General features: G+C 35.8%; 1 protein-coding gene across 1 annotated transcript; it reads right to left on the bottom strand.

The window, feature by feature from the left end:
* Nucleotides 1–15,715: 15,715 nt before the first annotated feature.
* Nucleotides 15,716–16,677, bottom strand: LOC111914114 (uncharacterized protein At1g05835). Its single transcript, XM_023909855.3, has 2 exons — nt 16,521–16,677; nt 15,716–16,202 (listed from the first exon to the last, which is right to left on the bottom strand). Exons 1-2 carry the CDS (start codon nt 16,642–16,644, stop codon nt 15,880–15,882), a joined length of 447 nt encoding a protein of 148 aa, XP_023765623.1. The 5' UTR covers nt 16,645–16,677; the 3' UTR covers nt 15,716–15,879.
* Between the last annotated feature and the right edge of the window lie 7,418 nt (nt 16,678–24,095).

The raw sequence follows: 24,095 nt of genomic DNA, 5'->3' as shown, positions 1-24,095 counted from the left end.
GAAGTTGAATTTTTCATATTACACGAACATGTAGACTGAAGTGACCTTGAATTTTTGAAGTTTATGAAATGATGCGATTGGAGATTCGGAAGTGATTTCAGTTCGAGATGGGTTTGGATTTATTGAAGATTTTCGGGGTGTGTTTTTATGCTTAACTTTTGGGTGATTTATTGGAGTTTGAGTAGCTCTTGATCATTCGTTGATACTCGGTTCGTATGGTATCACATCCTAGAACCCAAATTAAAGAATCATGGAAGAATTAAAGATTTGAAGTTCATCTCAACATGTGTCACGCTTGAGGCTCGGATCGCATAGTTGCTCGATTTTGGAAGATTTGAAGTGGGTCATCCATTCCTAACTTTAAGGGGGGGGGAATGTTGGGGTACAAAGTTATCCATGTATGACTTTGTAAATGGGTTGGATTTTGTAGACCCATTTGCATGTGGTGCATTAGCCTTATGACATGAGATAGAGAGTGAATGAGAGACATGTAAACACCTCTATATAAGGTCGGTTCATACCACTTATGGAGGTGTGCTTAAGATGTAAAATTGAGTGTGTAAGTGTGTGTTATTTATGTAGATTTAGATCTAGATCCCTTTTTGTAACACCATACATAATCGAATGCATCTCTTAAACACCGAAATCACCATGTTCATTGTGTATTCTTTAATTTCGCAAGCCAAACCAAAGCTCATAAATCACATCAATAAATACCCGATTCTTGACTCTAAGTAAACCAAAGGTTATTCTTCCTCTTTCTAACTCTTGAAGTGGGTAAAAGACCATTTTACCCCTCCATGGTCTCCATTACTCATGTATGACCAAACCCTAAAGTCAACAGAAGTCAACTTGAGTCAACAGTCCATGTTTGACTCGTCTCGCCGAGTGCACCTATGTAACTCATCGAGTCCACTCTTTTCCTCAGAAGTCTCGTGAAGGTCCAGCTTAGCTCGTCGAGTTGACCCCTAACTCGTCGAGTTATCGCTTGATCAAGCTCACCGGGACAAACCCTAACAGCCTAACCGACTCGTCGAGTCGGCTCATCGACTCGGCGAGTCCATGCAAAATCATTCCTCATTCAGACGATTCTAAGCATATCTACAACCCCACACCCCAGATCTATCCTCCTAAGGATCGAATAGCACATAAAGTTGCAATCTTTACATTCATGCATAGCATATAAGGCTCACAATCCAATACATGCTCCAACAAGGGCTAGATGCACAAAATCTTGCCTCCAACTCAATAAAGCTCGGGTCTTTGGACTCACAAGGTCACCAATAGTCTAGATCTTAGGTTCCAACCTCAATACATGCCCAATTGACTCCATGACACAAGATAGTTGGGAGAAAGCCATCAAAACTCCCTAAAACAATATCTCATAAGTAAATGGTCAAGTTAGCATCTTTTTACCTCCAACTGAAGCAAAACTCTGAAAAATCTTTGGATCCAAAAGCCTCCTTTTGATCCAAGCTTTGATGCTCTCCACTTCTTCCTCCAAAAGGTCACAACATTCCCAAAATTATGTCTCTTCTCTCTTTTAGCTCCCTCTAAGCGATTAGGGTTTCTCTCTGGAAGTAAGGAGGCTGGTGAGGCGGCTTAAGGTCCTTTAAATAGGACCCAACCCTGAGAATCTAGGGTTTTTCTGCCCAGCACCTACTCGGTGAGTCGGCTCTCTAACTCGTCGAGTCCATTCATTAAACTCACGTGGATACTCAACTCTACTATACGAGTTGGAATCACAACTCGTCGAGTCGCTCCATTAATCTCAGAACTACCCTCACAACAATATGCCTGGAAATCCTGATGTTACAAAGAGATTGCTTTTGCTTTTTCATGAGTATATAAGAGATTGTCTTGCATGGGTTTTTGGCTAGTTTTTCACTATTTTTTCTTATCTTCTCTCCTATGAACAAAATTAGCTCTCTTCCCACACCTTTCTCTCTTTTGAAGCAAGTTTGGTGCATTAGAAGCCCTCTTAAGTTGTCTCCTTTAGTGCTTATTTGATTTGAGTACTTACAGGCTCAAGACACTCAAGAATACAAGTAGGAACTAGCTTTCCAAGTGCCTTACTCTTGATGGTGGATACACATAGAGAAATTCTATTCTTGAATTTTTGTTATCCTCATCAACACCCCAAAACCAAGTGGGTTTAAAGGCTTCAAAGGTTGTCATTCCAAAACACTCTTTGGTTTCTTTTTATTTCATTCTAATCTCTACAAATGGATCCAAGATGCTTTGGTTTTATTATAAATTAAAAATAAATCTATTAGTTTTTAACGCTTTCCTTGATCGGTTTTTATGAAAACACACTTATATTTTGTATCAAAACCCATCAGTGGTGAGAGCCATCTTTTATATGTTAGAATGACTTTTTATGTTTGATAATCTTTGATTTTTGGAAAACAAGCATGGATTTGTTTTGGTAAAGAAATATCTATATTTGTCTTCTTTGGCAACTTCTTGATTAAAAATGTTTATTTTTATGTATAACAGTTTTTCCTGCATTTTGGTTATATAAAATTTGCCTAAGAAAAAACATAGAGTTGTTTGTTATAATATTTGATATGTTATTGTGTATAAACAAGCCATTTGTACCTTTGTGTTGTGTTTGGTTGTTATTTATTTATTCATAAGATGTAATAAATAAATAAGTATTTTTTTCATTTGTTGATTTGTTGTAATAAATTAGTTAGAATAGATGTATTTATTTTTAAATGTAACAAGATGAAGAAATGACTACCTTAAAGATGACTTAATTCAATTGAAATCATAATCCCAACCATAAGCTTCTACTTTTGGTTTTGGGCTTAATTATAGTCTTATTGGTTGAAGTGCAACAACTTTACAACATGAAGATTTGAAGTTCTTTTGCAAGCAAGAATTAACTTGGCAAGTGGGAGCTTGAAAACCTTTTGAAGTGTCCATTATGTCATTTAGGAAAGACTTAATAATTCTTGTGATGGATCACAAAAATTATTACTAGACGTGACTTAGTTTATGCACATTATAATGCTTGCATGTGATGTTTATTTTTTAAGTTATTGTATGTTATGTTTTGTGTATGAAAATGAATGGTACATTTCAAACAACATTTTTACATAAGATAATATCACTTGAAGTTTGTGTAAAAAATATTTAAAAGATAACATAAGATGTTTATAAATGGATATTATAAAAACGTTTTACCGGTTAAAAATCGATTTTTTTTATTAAAAATAGTTTTATTACAAAACTTATAAAATAATCTGGAATTAAGGACATCATACCCGGATACCTCGGTACACTATCACAAGACCTCATGATGTTTTACCCAAACCACAGATCTCATACCTATGGCACCATACTCGGATACCGCATTGCTCTTTCAAAATCTCACAACCCATCTTCCCTCGCACCACTCGAATCTCAGAGTATTCCATCTCCCAATTGAAAACACATAGGCATCGTCAATGGCTCAGAACATGATGTTGAAAACCCGAAACTCCCCCTCTAGTGATCATTACTCACACGGAACTACTCATATCGACTCTGAAATTGGTTGACGAATCAACGGCTGCCCTTCCGGGGTATAGATTACAATATATACCTTCACTTGCAAAATCTCAGCTATTACATCTGCAATACAGCGACCCAATCGCACTCGAACTCGACATATGCTAACCCCGAAAAGCACAAGCCACAGAGAATCTTCCAATTCGCTCATCCTTTCTCAAACACATACCACATGCATTATCTCGCTCTGCACCTAGCCTCGAGCACCAATAACCCTGGACTCATGAATCCGTACTGCAGGTCTCTATATCCAGATCTTTAACCGTTCTTGAACAAATCTCTGATCCCCTCAATAAAATACCCGGTTCTCCCCCACTTAGGGTTCGAACTGTTACCAATTGGCGCACCAACAATCTATCCCATAGACTATTTGCACTAGTAACATCGCACCTACTCTTGGAAGGTGCTACGCAATGCTCGATGACCTCCCCGACAGAGATCAAGCAACTCCCAATACCTCGAATCTCAGATGAAATCCTTAGAACTTCCCATCATGACTGCCTTTAGTCATTCAAAATCTCACACCATTCCATCACCGGACCTCCCAACTGTCCAGTATCAACCCTGACTCTTAGTCGGGAAATAATGAACTATCATTTTCCTCATCCTTGACTCCTCAACCAACGCTCCATCATGTCACTTATGATAAGAGCAGAACCCACATTACTGCTCTCATTACCCAACAAGGACAATAAGAGCCACCGCCCTGATATACTCCTTTTGATCGTCCGATGCTGCAGCTAACACATGCCCTACTATACTCAAATAGGGTGTATCCTGGTCCTTGACCATCTCAGTCCCCACTGACGACCTGTTCCAACTATATCTTTACCTCGTGAAAGACCTACTGCCATATACTCTGATTGAAGATCACCATTAGTGCAATCCCACAGGGCTCACTCCCAAACTCAGAAACCGAAATCTCAACACCTCTTACGTCTCCCACAGGAAACAAAATTAGCACCACTCTAGTCACAGAAAGTGACATCTCCACTATCGGCCGGTCGCCTAACCCAGACCGTATTCTTCCATAATGCACCATCCCTGAGTCTTGCGACTCCAACTGGTATCTCATCAACAATCCCTTGAAGCTAACTCGGTTTCCCTCTCAAGGGCTACTCCACTAAAACTCGCTCATCGTGGCCCTCTGGCCCCATACTCTTTCATATATGTTCTTAATCTAGACAATCACCACGGAATAACCGGTGAAACCAGAAGCACCAACCGCCATATGTCATGCTACTCAAACCATGACATCACCTCTCGATCTGCTACAAATTATGGTACTCAAACCATGACGTCACCTCTCGACCTGCTACTTATCATGGTACTCGAACCATGACATCAACTCTCAATCTGCTACTTAGATCCTCCGAAATACTCCCTGCATCGAGTATGGGTCCTCTGCTTTCAGTAGTACGGGCCCATATTACTTGCCACATCTACCCATACTCTCTACACGGACCATCCCAGATTCCCTAAGTAGCTGCTCAACCTCCTAAATCACCAATCCTAACACGCGACCTCGCTCCCCAGTGAAATGCTCCACTCTGACAGCGTACTCATCTGACTAAGGTCGCTTCCTAGGCTCTTCCTAGGTTCTCACACTTCTCCGCCATCAGCCGCTAAGAAACTCCTTATGATGCCAGTCATCTACCTCCCGAATATCGTCACATTCACTTGGTAGCTGACTCCCATCATCGGAAATTCCACAAAGCACGAAGCAAGCAGCATTCGGGCAACGAATAAACACGTAAAACCCACCCTAGGTGATAACTCCACTTGCTCTACTCATACTCAAAAGATATCACCGAACTCTGCAACTCTACCCCTCGCGGGTATCTAACTACTCTCTCGATAGGCTCCACAAATGCTCATCTAGGTATCTCTCCTAGATTACTCCTCTACTCATATCCCTCTTTAAAGGATTCTTGTTGGATACTCTCACTCAACACATACTCGAAAGCGCATCAAAGATAGCAGCAACTCCTAGGCTAAGGCATCACAAATCAGGCCATTCTAGTCCTAAATATGAATACCTAGCCTACTCAAGCATGCATAATATCTCATAATATCTCATAACACATAACGTAAGGGTATTTTTGGAAATCGCCGTTCGGGCGCTGGCTGATTGTACACACTGCTCCTTTCCGCTTTCTCTTGAAATCTTTTACTCGTTTTGGAAAAATCGTTTCTTTTGAAAACTTTTCTCAAATCCTCAGTTTGAGTCTAGATATGCCTGAAGGTGTATCCGAATACTTCAAACAAAGGCTCTGATACCAACTTGTAAGGACGTGAAAATTTAAAACAATTTTTCATTTTTCAAACATAACATATCTCATATAATCATCTCAAAACTCAGGTGTATCAAATGTTATCATGGTAAAACATATCCCAAAATTTCAAATACAAAGTCCTCTGTCAGTGTGTACAAATCAAGTCGGCGCCTTCCCGCGATCCTCGCTAGTACTTGAAACACATATCACATAACACGGTAAGCATAAATGCTTAGTGAGTTCCCCAAACTACCATATACAACAAATTCGCCACTCGAGGCTATACTCTGTAGGACCCTCCGGCCCATGTGTCTCAGCAGGACCCTCCAGTCCCGTAGTTCGTTTGACCCTCTGGTCCGGTCTAGCTCGTTGGACCCTCTGGTCCGGTCTAGCTCGTTGGACCCTCTGGTCTGGTCTGGTTGAGCCTTCCAGCCTCATAAATCGTTGGACCTTCCGATCCGGTCTACAATAACACATAGCATAATATCACATAGACAAGATGCATAACTCAAGTAAGCACATAAGACCTCCTGGTCACACATAAATACCACTCTAGGTAACGTATAGTGAGAAGACTCACCTCGTATGATGTCTATTAACTCACGTGCTCGATATCCCCGAACTTGAAACAATGGCCTAGCCCCTGCCTAATCACATAAAGTAATTATCTCAAATCAATAACGGCTCTCAAGGCTAGACTAATCCCTTCCTATGTTCTCTCAAAAGGCTAAAAGACCATTTTACCCCTCTAATGGTCCAAAAGTCTACGTGTTGACCAAACCTCAAAAGTCAATGAAAGTCAACTGAAGGGAGGTACGCTGCGCGTACCAGCTCTGTACGCGGGGCGTACTCCGTAGTCATCCAGAATCGGGGAACTCGACCCCCTATGCGGCGCGTACTGGGATTACGCCCAACGTAAGTCCCACTTTCATACTTTCATGATTTTTGGTCTGAATAGATTAAGACATAAGCTCATATCTCAGATCCAGGCACTCTACTGTCTCTTAAGCCATAAAGTCGAAACCTTTAAGCCTTGGCATGGCTGTAAAGGTCAACAATCACTTCACACACATATCCTCTTTCCCCAATAAGCCCTAATCTCATGCATGACTTAATCTTAACGTCCAAGATTGGATTTTTATGGATCTACAACACAAAATACACTGAAATGGGGTAGATCAAGGTCCATGGAGTTCCTTTGCACAAAAAAGTCTCCACCTTTGGGACTTAAACCCTAAAAATGTTCCTATAAGAGGTTCATAATAAAAGAATGGTAAAGTTTGAAGCTTTTTACCTTTGTGAGAAGCTCCCCACTCAGTTTATCTCAGATCTAGTAGCTTGGACTCTAATCTTTCCTCTTCAAGGTCTTCTCTTCTTCTTCACAAGCACACAATGACACTTTCAAGCTCAAATACACACACAATTTTAGAACGAAGGTTTAGCTCTTTTAGGGTTTCACTCTCTGGAAATGGTGGCTGGGATGGAGGCCATAACATTCCTTTTATAGTGCTCATGTGTCACACCCCCGAACTAGACGGCGGAAACGTCTGGGGGCTTGTGCGTGACTTCATCTTGAAATATCATTACAGTGAATATAATTGAAACGTAACATCATCATCATCACACATGTAATATAACAACATTCATTGTTTACATCGAGTATTGTATTTTAATACTACATGCCAAAATAGTAAGACTATGATGAAACAAAATATAACACAATATCCATTAGTTTGTTTTGTTTATCCTGCTTCAACGGTTTCCTGAGAATACAAGTTATTTTGAAAACGTCAACATATATAATGTTGGTGAGTTCATAAGCATGTTTGTGAAAATGATTTGTATAACTTTGAAACCACCAGAAAATCCGATATTTTCTACAAACTGTTTAGTATGTTTGTGTCAGATCTTGTATTAATGCATGTATGTTTTTGTTTATTTGACTAAAAGGGGTAAAGAGAATGTATAGGGAATGTAATGAGCATGTAAAGAGAATGTTCCCAGACAACCCGATGTTGCCTGTAAAAGAGAAAGCTGCCATACCAACCCCCGAGGTTGAGTACCAGTACGAGAACGTTTCCGAGTAATCCAAGAGAAAAGAGAATGGTCGTTCGTAAACTTCATAACGTTAATTCCTCTAAGTGAGTCGTCATAACCATACTAAATAATGACAATTTTTCCTGTCTTAGCGTTGTTGGACGCCGGTTTTGATTTTTGATTATAAGCTTTTCCTCACCCTAGACTGAGTTAGTCTAACTGTAGCGAACATCTCAGGTGTGGGGTGTCATCCCCGTATAGATCTATACACAAATCTCCACTTTCCCTCCAAGAGACTCTGGTTATAACTACAGGCTACGATCGTACACTTAATAGGTGCCAACAGACAAAACTCACTAGATCCTTAATCGAATTTACACAAAGAAAGGTATAATCTCATTCCAGACCCAATGAACCATATAAGTGAACCATTAAGGCGTCGCTAAACATGTAAATCATTTAAAGGCCCAAATTGGAATGAAATTATATAACATGGGCCCGAAATATATATATGAAAGGACAACTAAGTCCCATTTCACATGTAAGGTATTTACAGGCCCAAATAGCACACAAATAGTATCCAAGGTCCGTCGCACATGTTAATGGGTCAATGAGGCCCAATAAACATATAAATAGTATACATGACCTATTACACATAAAAATGGGTCACTAAGGCCTAATAACTTAGAAAATGATCAAATGAATTCATTTTTTAGTTTATCATTGGTTTTGGTTCAAGTATTCACTAAAATCGCATAAAAGCCCACTTTTTGTAAAAATGACGTTCTTGGCCTAATAAGCCAAAAGTTTGCAATTAAGGCCCAATTTTTGTAAGAATAACACTTTAGTCTCCATTTTGTTAAAAACTTGTGTTGATGACTAGTTTGTGGTAGAAATAACATTTTAAACCCATTTTTGTCAAAAATATCATTTTTGGCTTGATTTTTGTGAAAACACACATTTTTCTGGGTTTGGGCTTTTCTGACCTAGTTGTTGGAAAATTCGTTGAAAAATCATCGTAAGTCAAAATTTGGATCCGTAAATTCTGGAAGTTTGGAAATTTTGTCTAATTTGTCCACAATTGTTCTCATAATTTTTGATGGCTTCTATCAAGTGTGAAATTGCTCACCTTCACAAGCTGGTCCGAAATTATTTCAAATATGATAGGCAGTTTTGTAAAATTTGCAAAAAATTGTAGAAAAATCGTATGAAAACGTGAGACTAGTCATTTTAAAGGTATAAATCTAAACTTTATCCATGTAAAACAGTTTTGAAAAATATTTCCATTAATAAGGGCAAAACAGTTCGAGATTGGGCTAAAACTTTCCTGTCAAAAGCTGATTTTTGAGTATAAGTTATAGATCTTTGAGCACAACACTCATTTTTGCTATTTTAAGTGTATAATTCTCAGATCTACAAGTTTATATGTAATATATGTGATAAAACATACTTTTCTCAAGGTTCTTATGAAGATCCAAGTGATAAACTTCAAGTTCTTAACATCTTTTTAGATTAATGAAGTAATCAACACATAATCATCAAATAATTCATGGAAAACACACATAGTCATGCATATACACATAGATCTACACAAATCAACTTGTATTCTCCCCCAAAAACAATTAAAAACCAAAAACAAGGGGGTATGAACTCACCTTGAAGATTCCAAGTGGTAGAATGAGAAGAAGGAGTTGTTGGACCTAGCTTGGTATAGTTTTTGAAGATCACTTGAAATTTGATGGAGTTCAATTTTGTGAGTTTTGAAGAAGGATTCTTGAGGATGGCTCCTTCCTTGAAGATGATCTTGAATATTTTGAGGGAGAATGGGAGGATTTGAGAGTGTTTGGAGAGTAAATTGGAAATTGATTTTTGTGAGTATGTGTGATGTGTTGTGGCCGAGAGTTTAAGGTGGGGGATTAGGAAGGATTGGTTAAATGGTTATTACATGAATGTTTAACATCTTGAACCTAGATATATGGGGGACTTTTGCATGGATATACAACATATATTAATGAGATGTCAAGTATTAGAAAAATCCCATTTCTTATATTTGTGTGTGTATATATATATATATATATATATATATATATATATATATATATATATATATATATATATATCAAGGCCATAACCGACCCAAGAGGGTCTCGTCCCAATGTTCGACCCAAAAATATTTGTGGGCTTGATTTGGCTTGGCCCAAAGAAGATTTTGGCCCATTAATGTTTACTAGGGGTTTTCGGCCCAATTAAACTTAAAATAGGAGGCCTCGGCCCAACTAACGCCCATGTAAAGATTTTCGGCTCGAAATATTGTATAATAAAAGTTTTCGGCTCGAAATATTGTATAATAAAAGTTTTCAGCTCGAAATATTGTATAATAAAAGTTTTCGGCCCATTAGGGCCCAAAGAAAGGTCTTGGTCCATTAAGGAGTTTTGCACCGAGAATGCTTGGGTTAACGCCCAAAGTTGAGTGGTCTTAGCTTTTTGGGTTAGGTTGTGGGCTTACACAAGGAGGTTATCTTATACAAGAATAGAAATCTTAACCCTAATTTGCTAGTTGTGACATCATGTCTCATTTAGGGTTTTGAGTCTGGGCCCATTACGTCCAGCGTAATTATGGTATGCCCAGCGTGCCTGGGTAGAGTCCGCGTCAAAGGCACGCCCATGGGTACGCGCAGCGTACCCACTCGTCACCATTTTCTATTTTGGGCTAATTTTGACAACTTGGAAAAGAAGAAGGATTAAAAAGATATACTTGAATTTCAGGATGTTACACATCAACTCTAAGTGAAAGCTAAGGAGATTAGCCTATAATCCTATATAGGAAATAGTAAGAAGTCATAATAAAGTTGTTAGACATGATAAATAAAAGCAAACCTAATGATTTCCACTTGAAGAAACCCTTGATTCTTTAAAATCTTGCTCTAGTGTTGATCTCCAGATTCACTCCAGAACTGTTTCTATTTTCTCAATTATGGATGTTGCTTGTTACATACTCCAAAAGTCGAAGGAATGCCTTTATTTATACATTTTCCAAACCGCCTCATTACGCATTTCATAAGACACTGTTACACAAAAAATTGTCTCGTGCTTTCCCAAAATGTAAGGCCCCTTTATCATGTTGGATCTATATGTCCAAGAATCATTTATGAGTGATATTGCTAATGACATATGATCTTATAGGGTTACACCTTAATCACATTCGTATGTATTGAATATTTATTAAGGCCCCATTTGATACGTATCTTTCCAGGTCCAAACAGATCTTTCTGGCTGAATGAACCGGAAATACTGTTTGATTTGCACAAAAGAAGGGGTCTTTCCCGGTAAGATATGTCTTTCCCAGAAAGCCCCAAAATCATATATTTCTGACTGAATGGGCTGGAAAGACAATTATACACCAAATCCTGCCTCTTTCTTTCTTTATTGGATTATTAATTTTTTTTAATTTATTTTTTATTGAATTATACTTTTTTTTCATCATTCAACACAGTCAATCAGATGTACAATCAAACAGCATGGTTTCTTTCCCAGTGAGAAAACTTTCCCAGACAACACTTTACCAGACAGAAACTATCAAATGGGACCTAAATATTTGATATTATTAAATAATTCCAACTCTTGTATTTAATTAGAGAATAATTATTGTTTTATGAAAATAATAATAAAAGAAACAACAAACTAGTTATCATGTGATATGGTATCATATAATAAGTCAGGTTTTGGTTAACCATGATTAAGTTAAAGACTTAGTCTACTATGGCTAAAATGGCTAGAAGAGAACTTTTGTCATCTTTCCTCTCCATGGCCGAAATGGTTAAGAAATGGGAGGTTACTTGTGTATCTTCCCCATGTATTAAATTCATGTCTTGTCTCCTTTGCCTTTTTGCATTATAATACTTTAGAGTATTATATTTAAAAGGCTATACCTTACATGGGATTTAAATATAGAGTCTTTCATGAAAAAGTAGCTAGTTTTTTTGGTCTTAGATTCCTTCTCTTTCTCTGAAAAAGCCGTGAGCATCAATGGCTAGACGCTCTCTCCGCTTTTGAAGTTGTTACTTGGCTTTTGGTGTTTCATTTGTGTCTTCCTTTAGTGCTTATTTGTTAAGAACTTAAAGGCGTAAAGAACAAAGTGATACAAGAAGAAAACTAGCATTTTTTGTACCTTATTCCTGTTGGTGGATTACTTGTAGAGAAGATCAAGCTTCTTGTTATTGTCATCTACTTCAACACCCCAAATCCAAGAGGGTACAAAGGCTTCAAAGGTTGTTTTTCGAAAACACTCTGTGGTTGTTTTATATCATTATAACATCTTTAAAAGGATCATTAATGGTTTTGATTTTGTTATATGCTTGATATACTATAAATTTTTAAAGCTTTCGTTACCGATTTTTATGAAAAACTCTCCATTTTGTGTATCAACACCCATCAGTTGCATCAGATCTATTTTTTAAATGTTAGAATGATTTTTCATGTTATGATAATCTTTGGTTTTTGGAAAACAAGCATGAATTTCTTTTTGGCTAAAGAAATGTCCATATTTGTTTTCTTTGGCAACTTTTTCTTAAAAGTGTTTATTTTTTATATAACTATTTTTCCAAGCATTATGGTTATATAAAAGTTTCCTTAGAAAGAGTTGTTTTTTGATATGTTTGATATGTTTGTTGTGTATAATCAATCTATTAGGACATTTGTTGTTGTTATTAATTTATTCATATGATGATATAATAGATAAATAGGTATTATTTCATTTGTTTATTTTTATATGCAATAAATTAGCTTTTTGACTATTTGTATTTTAATTGATAAAAATGTAACAAGATGGAGCATGAAGATCTTATGAAGAATTGAAGACATGAAGACTTTTGAATACTTTGAAGTGTCCTATTAAGTCCTTTAGAAAATGACTTAATATTTGTCGTGATGGCTCACAGTAAATATTACTAGAAAAATGGTTTTGTTTATATACATTAAAATGCATGCTTATTATGTTTATTTTTTGTTGTTATAAAATATTGTATGTATGTAAATGTGTTTTCCATGCTAAAAACATTTTCACAAAAATAACATCAAACTTAAGGTTTAAAATTTTATATAAAATTTTCCAACATAAGATGTAAAAAAATAACTTTTTATGAAAAAGAGTTTTAATTTTTTCGAACTCTTAAAGAGCTAAAGTTTTAAAAATATAAAAAAGTTTAAAATATTTTTAATCTTAATCTATAATGCACAACTCAATTTTGTTGTCTTAAGCTTCACGTGTTTCAATTTAAACTATGTGATTTTTGCTATATCTTTATGTTCCTCCTTCGTGTGTGTGTGTATATATATATATATATATATATATATATATATATATATATATATATATATATATATATATATATATATATATATATATATATATATATATATATATATATATATATATATGTGTGTGTGTGTGTGTGTTCAGGTTCATTTGAGACCATTCTAATTTTGTGAGACCGTGAGACCAAATCTAAAAATAATTTTAAAATTTAAAATAAATGGAAAAATCCAAAAATTCTTTTTTTAAATATTATTTTCGGAACTTGAATTAACTAAAAAAATAAAAATAAAATAAAAAAATCCCGTTTTTTTTTTAAAAATACATGAAATATTCTAATAGAATATTACACTGACATATTCTAAAAAATAATTTTAAAATGCAAAATAAATGTAAAAATCTAAAAGTTCTTTTTTTTAAATATTATTTTCGGAACTTGAATTAACTAAAAAAAATTTTAAAAAATTCATTTTTTTTTAAAAAAACGTGAAATATTCTAATAGAATATTACATTGTACATATTCTAAAAAATAATTTTAAAATGCAAAATAAATGGAAAAATCCAAAAATTCTTTTTTTAAATATTATTTTCGGAACTTGAATTAACTAAAAATAAATAAAAATAAAATAAAAAATTGCGTCTCACGGTCTCACAAAATTAGACCGTCTCACATGAACCTAACCCTATATATATATATATATATATATATATATATATATATATATATATATATATATATATATATATATATATATATATATATATATATATATATATATATATATATATATATATATATATATATATATATATATATATCTTAAGCTTCACGTGTTTCAATTTAAACTATATGTGATTTTTGCTATATCTTTATGTTCCTCCTTCATATATATATATATATATATATATATATATATATATATATATATATATATATATATATATATATATATATATATATATATATATATATATATATATATATATATATATATATATATATATATATTACACTGATATATTTTAAAAAATAATTTTAAAATGCAAAATAAATGTAAAAATCTAAAAGTTCTTTTTTTTAAATATTATTTTCGGAACTTGAATTAACTAAAAAAAATTTAAAAAAATCCATTTTTTTTGAAAAAAACGTGAAATATTCTAATAGAATATTACACTGTACATATTTTAAAAAATAATTTTGAAATGCAAAATAAATGGAAAAATCCAAAAATTCTTTTTTTAAATATTATTTTCGGAACTTGAATTAACTAAAAATAAATAAAAATAAAATAAAAAATTGCGTCTCACGGTCTCACAAAATTAGACCGTCTCACATGAACCTAACCTTATATATATATATATATATATATATATATATATATATATATATATATATATATATATATATATATATATATATATATATATATATATATATTTGTCTTAAGCTTCACGTGTTTCAATTTAAACTATGTGATTTTTGCTATATCTTTATGTTCCTCCTTCATATATATATATATATATATATATATATATATATATATATATATATATATATATATATATATATATATATATATATATATATATATATATATATATATATATATATATATATGGGAAAAGTGAATATACCCTTAAGGGTATATAAGCTTAGGTACCCAAACTCACTATAATACGTCATTTTGTTTGATATAATCATTATAATGTTCTTAAACTTTAATCCCTAACTTGATTTACTTTCAAGATTTTCGAAATTTCACTATTATCTTCCTCTTACATCGTTTTTTTATGTCGAACATCTACTAGGCTATATATATTATAGTTAAAAATAAAAATTATGTAAAAGGAAGATAAATATAAAATTTTTGGAATGAATCAAGTTAAATGTTGAATTAAAAGAACATTAGACAATTATAATGTATATATATAATACAAAACAATGTAATATGGTGAGTTTGGGTACCTAAGCTTATATACCCTTAAAGGTATATTCACTTTTCCCTATATATATATATATATATATATATATATATATATATATATATATATATATATATATATATATATATATATATATATATATATATATATATATATATATATATATATATATATATATATATATATATATATACTAACACCTTAAGTCACACTTTACAAATAACATAGTTTGTCATGACTTATAAAAACTAAAGCTTTCACATTACCGCAAAATCATGTCAAACTTTATTTAGAAAAGATTATATATAAAATTAGAGGTTCTATGAATGGGAGATTAAATTTAATTAATTAGTGATTAAGCGGTATTTATAAATAGTCACTCTTTTGTATTAAAGTTTTAAGATCATTTGTGTAATTAGAACATATAGAATACATCATGTGTTTCCAAATACTGTTTTAATTTAACAGATAATCTAACGTTAGTTTTTGACTTCCAAATAATATATCCACAATCATGCCAATAGATTTTTTTCTTTTTTAAAAGGGTAGCTATCAAAATCAATATCACCTAATATTATAAGACAAACAAAAACAAATGTATGTCACATTCTATTAACAGAAAGCATTACTTTACATGACAAAAAAGATGTACACGTCTTTTTAGTTCTACAAAAAAAACAATAAACAAAAAGATAAATACAACCAGAAACTACTTCTTTGATTACGAACGATCGATCAAATAGAGTGGCAAATTACTTAAACGCCCCTTCACAGTTAACTTGAGAGGAAACTGGCACGAAAATGAAAGGAGGGTCCCAAGCATAAAGAAACTGGACAGTCGCAAAAGGAGCGATTGGGCGGCCTCCGTTGACAGTGCAATTATTCCCGACCGGCGCAAACACATCCGGATCAACTTTCTCGACCGTCTTGAAACCATCACAAGAGACTGTAAGGGCTTGCTGTGGGCATTTGCATGTGTTTATAAAACTGACTTTCCATTCTTGTTTACCTTCTATCAGTGCAGAAGTTCTTTCTGTCCCCACTGTTATATCTTTCAATTCACATTGACAGAAACCTAAAAGGCAAGTGGTTAGCTAGGGACATGTTACATCGATATCGATGTGTAAACATATAAACAAATCAAATGGGAATTGCCTAGCTATGAGACGTTTAATCAATTATTGCCTTGATTTATATTATGAAATATCGGATAATTAACACATAATAAAAATCTTTAAGCACATGAAAATTAATGAGACCAACGTTATTGTTTGTATGTAAAAAAAAAAAAAAAAAAAAAAAAAAAAAAAAAAAAAAAAATTGTGTGGAGTTCGTTCATCACTAAAGCTTAAATTCCGACACACGACGGATGAGCAAGAAATCATGTAATCACCTTTGAAGAGAAGATTGAAGAGAATAATTAAAAGTAGAGCCGTCGTTGCCATGAGCTTGGAGCGCTCCCTCTCTCTCTCTCTCTTCTTCTTAGATATCTCTAGTTGAGTTTTTAGACATCTCATATATATAATATCCCAATAGAAAAAGCTAGAGCACCCACTTAGCATTTATAGCGTTGATATATACTTTTACCAAAACATTGAATTGTTAACTAAAACAAAAATATAATTAGAAGTTATTGACTAGTCTGGATACAACATTATCGACAAGACAACTACAAGTTATTGACATGTCATGGAGAGAACATTATCGAAAAGAGTTATTGTCCGAAAATCCTTGTATTTTGATTTAGTTTGCGAAAAAACCAATTCCTTTTTAAACAAAACAAGACCTAAAATCGGATACTAATTTTTGTATATGGTTAATTTTCTTGGTTGCAAATCGACACAACAACCAGTTACCTCGACGATGTGGCATCCATGTGTGTAAATGGGACTACTACATGGATACATTGGTGGAATAGGATTCGATTCGCTAGTACAAAACCCAACAATGGTCGTGGTTTTTCAAAATAGGGTGCCTATATTTATTGTTCATTAGGTGACTAATGGTTGGTTACAAAATTCCATTATTGTTTTAATCAAATTCTACATCACTACATCACTACATGAAATCTCCTCAACATGTGCGAAGCTTTTAGCGGCGACACCACCTCTAGCGGCGACATTTAATTAACATGTTTAATGTCACCGCTATTGCGTCACCGCTTTTTATAGTATGTAAACCGCGATCTTTGTGCTTCGTTCTGGCAATAACGTTGTTCGTTGACCGTGTGATGGATCCAATGGCTGGCAGTTGATTTGTAGATTGGAATAGCGTCGACAGTCTGTTGCCGCTAGAACCCCCCTCCCCAGGACAAAAAGCTGGCAATATCTTGCCTCCACTACTTTCGCTTGCCGCCACTATGGCTATATTATTATTGCCGGTCGGGTGAGGACAACTAAAACCGGAACCGAAAAATCGAAAAAAACAAAACCAAACCGCAATGGTTGGTTTTGGGTTTGACTTTTTAAAATTGAAATTCGGTTTGGGTTCATTTTTAAAAAAATTATAAAATCGAAAGAAAGAGAACCGAACCGATTTTTCGTAAATACTTAAAAATATATATTTTTTCTACATATAATATAAATAAATTTTTGTAGACAATGATATAAGTACTAGTTTGGTTGGATTAATAAAGATTTTAACATGGGAACATGACCATAAGTACTAGCTTGGTTGGATTAATAAAGATTTTAGAGAAAATTACACGGATGGTCCCTGTGGTTAGGGTTTACTTGCACGCTTGGTCCCTAGAAAGATTTTTTAATTCGGACCGTCCCTAAAACTTTAATTTGTTACCCGCCTAGTCCCTCTATTAACTTCTCCGTTTGTTTAGTTAGTAGCATCCCCCACATCAGGGGTATTTTTGTCCTTTCATCTTTGGATGGGCTTAAATGTAAATTTCTTCAGCCCTGAAGTGGCGATCTGCTAAACTCCACCGCACCCCTCCCTTTTCCCTCTTCAGTCCGTTCAGGAAGGTACTTCCCTTTCCGATTTTCCCCTCCTTCGAGTTGCTTTCGACGATAGGACTAGTGAACCAGGAGAAGCTCGCCGACGATCGACTGTCACTCTTCCTCCCTTCGCATTATCTGTTGTCGGATCAGAAAAAGGGGGAAACGATGAGGAGTCTGCTTCCACCCCTCGCCACCGCGGTCGGCGACAGCAACCACCTGTTTCTTCCATCTTTTGACTGGTGTCGTCGATCAGTCACCACCGGATCCTCCCGATTGCTACTTTCTTCGTTCATCTTCTTCCCTCGTCGTTGTTTCATCCGTTCGTCCCGATCGGAGCAGCACCCCTGAAGTCGCAATCTGCTAAACTCCACCGGACCCCTCCCCTTTCCTTATTCAGTTCGTTCAGGCAAGGTACTTCCCTCTCCTATTTTCTCGTCCTTCGAGTTGTCGTCGGCGACAGGACTAGTGAACCAGGAGAAGCTCGCCAGCGATCGACTGCCACTCTTCCTCCCTTCTCATTACCTGTTGTTGGATCAGAAAAAAAGGGGGAAACGACGAGGAGTCTGTCTCCACCCCTCGCCATCTCGGTCGGCGACAGCAGCCACCTGCTGATTCCATTTTTTCACCGATGTCGTCGATCAGTCACCAACGGATCCTCCCGATTGTTACTTTCTTCATTCATCTTTTGCCCTTGTCGCTGTTTCATCTGATCGTCCCCAATCAAACGCACAAATGAAAGAAATTTACATTTAAGCCCATCCAAAGATGAAAGGACAAAAATGCCCCTGATGTGGGGGATGCTAACAGCTAAACAAACGAAGAAGTTAATAGAGGGACCGGGCGGGTAACAAATTAAAGTTTTAGGGACGGTCCGAGTTAAAAAAAATATTTCTAGGGACCAAGCGTGCAAGTAACCCCTAACCACAGGGACCATCCGTGTAATTTTCTCAAGATTTTAACATGGGAACATGACCCATGTGTTCGAAACTTGGTTAATGTTTTTACTTCACTAAGGATTCGACCTCTCTTTGCTAGCAGTTCGATGTCCCACATCGAGAAATATTTATAAAAAAAATAAAAGAATAAAATAAAATAAAATATCATTTCTCCTCTTCAAAATTCAGATTCCCTCTCTCTCCCCTCATTTCTCCTCCAAAAGTCAACCATTTTAACTTCCCATTCACTCAACCTCCAACTTTTCTCTCTCTTCATTTTCTCTGTAAATGACGAACTTAAAAGCATAATAACTACGAAAGAGTTTTGCATTCGGTTACTCATGAGTTCATAAACATCTCTATATTTTGGTGGACAATTTTGATGGAGTATAAACCAAAGAGATGACAAGAGAGATGAGCTATCTAAATAGATAAAATCTTTCTTTTCTCTCTTTTCTTCTCTCTAAAACCCCCACTCTTTACCTCTATAAATAAGCTCCAAAACCCATGAAATTTCCAGAAAATATCCCTCATTATACTAAAAAATCTTCATCATTTGAAGTTGATATTCAAGGTAAAAAGTAATTTCCTTATATTTTCTTTACTTTTCTTTCAAAAATTTCATGTTTTCTAGCATTTTTTCACTCTTCTACACTTTTCTTTGAGATTATTCACATGCATGTTTATGCATGTGACATCCCCAAAATCTTGGCCAGAAAAGACCGATTTTCATTTATGCTTTTAAATAATTTCAGAGTAAATCCTTTTGATTTGAAAGAGTTGCGGAATTTGTTCCCAAAAACAAAACATGATAAAACAATGTTTACCAAAGCATTTCATAAAAGAAATGTATTTTCATTATATAATCAAAACTCAGGGTGTCATGTTCCGATACAGACCAATAAGCATAAACGATAACATTACAAGTCATTCAACAAATATATACATATACAGACTTGTAAACAAAACAACTTGATGGTTCATCCATCTTATGCCCTCGCGCCACTTCCTGTAATACAAATAAAACTGAGTGGGTCAGGCTTGGGAGCCTGGTGAGCATATAGGGTTTTCAACCCACAATAAATAATCATATTTAATTTCCACCAACCAACAATAACCCAATTACCCATTCCCGTTATTCTCACTTTATGTCCCTAAAAATAACTAACACAAGGGACCTAGTCTAAGAATATTTCATCGGGGCGACAACACATGCTTCGGGGTTTCCTCAGCAATATAAGTCAAATAAGGCAACCATGAGGGGGATGGAGTACAGCGAATGAACACCCAAGTTCATTAACACCTACAGGTGGCGAACCTGCTAATGTTTCCACAAGACTATCTAGAAAAGTCCGTGGTCGTCATCTAAACTCCGCTAAATGACTAAATCAAACAACAACGAGGCCTCTCATCTGTTTATTACACACCAACTATCTACCCATGTTCTACCTAACATATTAGTAGATAAAATATACATTTTTATACATAGTTTAAAAACCTGTATAGCATGCTTTAATCAATACATATTCCACATAACAGATGAGGCACACACACACATAACACGTATTTCATAGAGAATAAATCATATCTATGAGATAGAAGAAAATGAATACACATTCACACATATAAACAACAATATACTTAATACACTCAAACCATACTTGTATTATTATCGTGTTTATGAAAGGTAGTATACACTCACTTGATCAGAAGATGATCGGACAGCACTACGACTTGCAGAAGTAGTAATTCTCAGCAGATCTGGAAGATATTCACAAAATCAAACTTCTCGCGGGCAGAGCTTCGGCTCGGGAACCGCACTTCGCGGGATCTTCGGGATCTCGGGACTTGCCTCGGGGCTCGAGTATGATACCGGGGCTTCGGGGTATTTCTAGCACGCAAAACGATGCAAAACGGGAGAGAGAAGAGAGAAAATGAACAAAAGAATTGGCTGCCCTCGCATCCTATTTATAGGAGGCTGGAGCCTCGGAGTACGCGGGGCGTACTGGTCCGAATTCGTCACTGCGTTCGTCATCCGAAGCCACTTGCTGCGAGTGTCGACATCTTCGGTGTACGCGGGGCGTACTTCAGATCGGATTGTTGACTCCCCTTCGAATAATGCCGGATTTTCCAATTAAAATTAAATACAAATTATTTAACAAACTTCGGAAATTCATATCTTCTTCATACGAACTTCGTTTTCGACGTTCTTTATATCCACGCGAAGGTGAGACTACGCTCTACAACTTTCGTTTAGACAACGTCGGCTAATTTTAACTTTATTTTTATTATTTATTTTTAGTAGGCCGGGACAGAAAAACTTCGTTATAAATTCATAACTTCTTCGTTTGACGTCCATTCTCGCCTAACTTTTTATCGCTTCGATACCAACAACGAGACCTTCGATCCTCGTTTAGATTGCTTCGGCTAAAAACCGTTCGATCTCAAATCGAGTATTTCGGGCTGCACACCGCTAAGCCGAAACTTCAATAAATCATAACTTCCTCACACGAAGTCAGATTTGGGCGTTCTATATATATTCGGAAACCTCGTTTCAACTAATACAACATTAACCAAAGATATCAAGTTTATTTTACACTTAAATTTTGATGCTTATTTTTAATCTTAATTAATCAAACCACATAATTAAGCAATTAAGCACAAAACACATAATACTCAAATAATACACTTCTATTATTTCAAAACGGGTTACAAAGGTTAACCTAGACTATTACGTTGCTAAAAATGGCAAGCCCGGAAACACAGGCGTTACAATTCTCTCCACCTTAGAATGATTCCGTCCCCGGAATCACACATCAACAAACAAATGCGGATAGCGACTCAACATGTCACTCTCCGTCTCCCAGGTGAGATTCGGCCCATTCGTGTGTTTCCATCGGACAAGCACTAACCCAACCATTTTGCGTCGCAACTTCTTAGTCTTTCGGTCAACAATTGCCTCTGGTTCTTCAATCAACCTTTTGTTCTCATCAATTCTCAATTCAGAGATTGGAATTATGTCGGGAACTTCTCCCGTGAACTTCCTCAAATAACACACATGAAAAGTGTTGTGAATTCCATTCAGTTCTTCTGGTAGCTCGAGCTTGTAAGCTTGGTTCCCAATTCTCTGAAGAACTTTAAACGGTCCAATAAACCTTGGACTTAACTTTCCCCTTTTACCAAATCTTATAAGTCCCTTCCACGGAGAGACTTTAAGCAAAACCGAATCTCCAATTTCAAAAGTCATCGATCTTCGCTTCTTGTCAGCATAGCTCTTTTGACGATCTTGAGCTGCTAACATTCTTTCTCTAATTATTTTCAACTTTTCAGCAGTCTGATGGACCATCTCCGGTCCCATAAACTGCTTTTCCCCAGCCTCAAGCCAACAAGACGGCGTACGACACTTCTGTCCATACAAAGCTTGATAAGGTGCCATCTTAATGCTCGAGTGGAAACTATTATTATAGGAAAATTCTACCAATGGTAAATGTTCATCCCAATTACCTAGGAATTCCAAGGTACATGCTCTCAGCATATCTTCAAGTGTTTGTATTGTTCTTTCACTCTGACCATCAGTCTGCGGATGGTAAGCTATACTTAAACATAACTTGGTACCCATTTCCTTTTGTAGACTTTTCCAAAACCTTGAGGTGAAACGGCTATCACGATCCAATACAATCGTTAACGGAACACCGTGAAGCCTCACAATTTCCTTCACGTAAGAATTCGCAAGCTTTTCCATAGACCATTTCTCCTTGGCTGCTATGAAATGCGCACTCTTAGTGAATCGATCAACGACCACCCAAATCATGTCGTGACCATTCTTTGTTCTGGGAAGTTTAGTGACAAAATCCATAGCAATGTCTTCCCACTTACCCATAGGCACAGGCAATGGTTCTAAACTCCCGTACGGTTTCTGATGTTGTGTCTTGACTCTCGCACAAGTCACACACTCAGCCACATACTTTGCAACATCAATCTTCACCGTCGGCCACCAGTAGTAGGGTTTCAGGTCCCTATACATTTTAGTGCTACCAGGATGAATCGAGTACATGGTCTTGTGAGCTTCTTCCATCAGAAGATCTCTGACTCCTCCTGTCTTAGGTATCCAAATCCGATCTTGGAACACCTTCAGTCCATGACTGTTTACACCGAACACCAACGTTTTGCCCAAACGTTCCTCCTTTCGGTCATTCTTTTCAGAAGCTTCGCTTTGAGCTTTCTTTATACTTTCCAAAATAGTCAAGACAACTTCAATTCTCAACGCTCTTGGCCTTTTCCTTTCAATATTGACTTTCTGACTGAGAGCATCAGCAACAACATTAGCTTTATCGGGGTGGTAAAGTATCTCGCAGTCATAGTCTTTAAGTAACTCTAGCCAGCGTCGTTGCCTCATATTCAATTCTTTCTGATTAAAGAGATATTGGAGACTCTTATGATCAGTGAAAAGTTTGCACTTCGTGCCATAGAGGTAATACCTCCATATTTTCAGAGCGAAAACTACCGCTGCCAACTCCAAATCATGAGTCGAGTAATTCTTTTCATGCTCCTTCAGCTGTCGAGACGCATATGCTATCACCTTTTCTCTTTGGGTCAGAACACAACCCAATCCAACCCCAGACGCATCGCTATAGACAGCGAAGTCTTCAACTCCATCGGGTAGAGAAAGTATCGGTGCCTCGCATAGCTTCTTCTTTAGCTTCTCGAATGCTTCTTTATGCTTATCACCCGAAGCATAAGTAGCTCCTTTGTGGGTCAAAGCTGTTAATGGAGTAGCAATCGAAGAAAAGCCTTGGATAAACCTTCGGTAATATCCGACAAATCCTAAAAAGCTTCAGACCTCCATGGGACTTTTCGGTTGTTCCCACTTCATCATAGCTTCAATCTTTGCTGGATCAACCATTATCCCTTCTTGGTTGACCACGTGACCCAAGAATTGGACTTCACGAATCCAAAAATCACACTTAGAGAACTTTGCATACAGCTTCTCCTTCTTCAAGACTTCTAACACTTCTCGCAAGTGTCTGCCATGCTCCTCCTGGCTTTTCGAGTAAATCAGAATGTCGTCTATGAACACTATCA

Source organism: Lactuca sativa, chromosome 6, assembly GCF_002870075.4.
Source record: "Lactuca sativa cultivar Salinas chromosome 6, Lsat_Salinas_v11, whole genome shotgun sequence".
NCBI lineage: Eukaryota > Viridiplantae > Streptophyta > Magnoliopsida > Asterales > Asteraceae > Lactuca > Lactuca sativa.
Note: the sequence above shows the minus strand (reverse complement) of the source record. Positions and strands in the feature narration are given on the sequence as shown.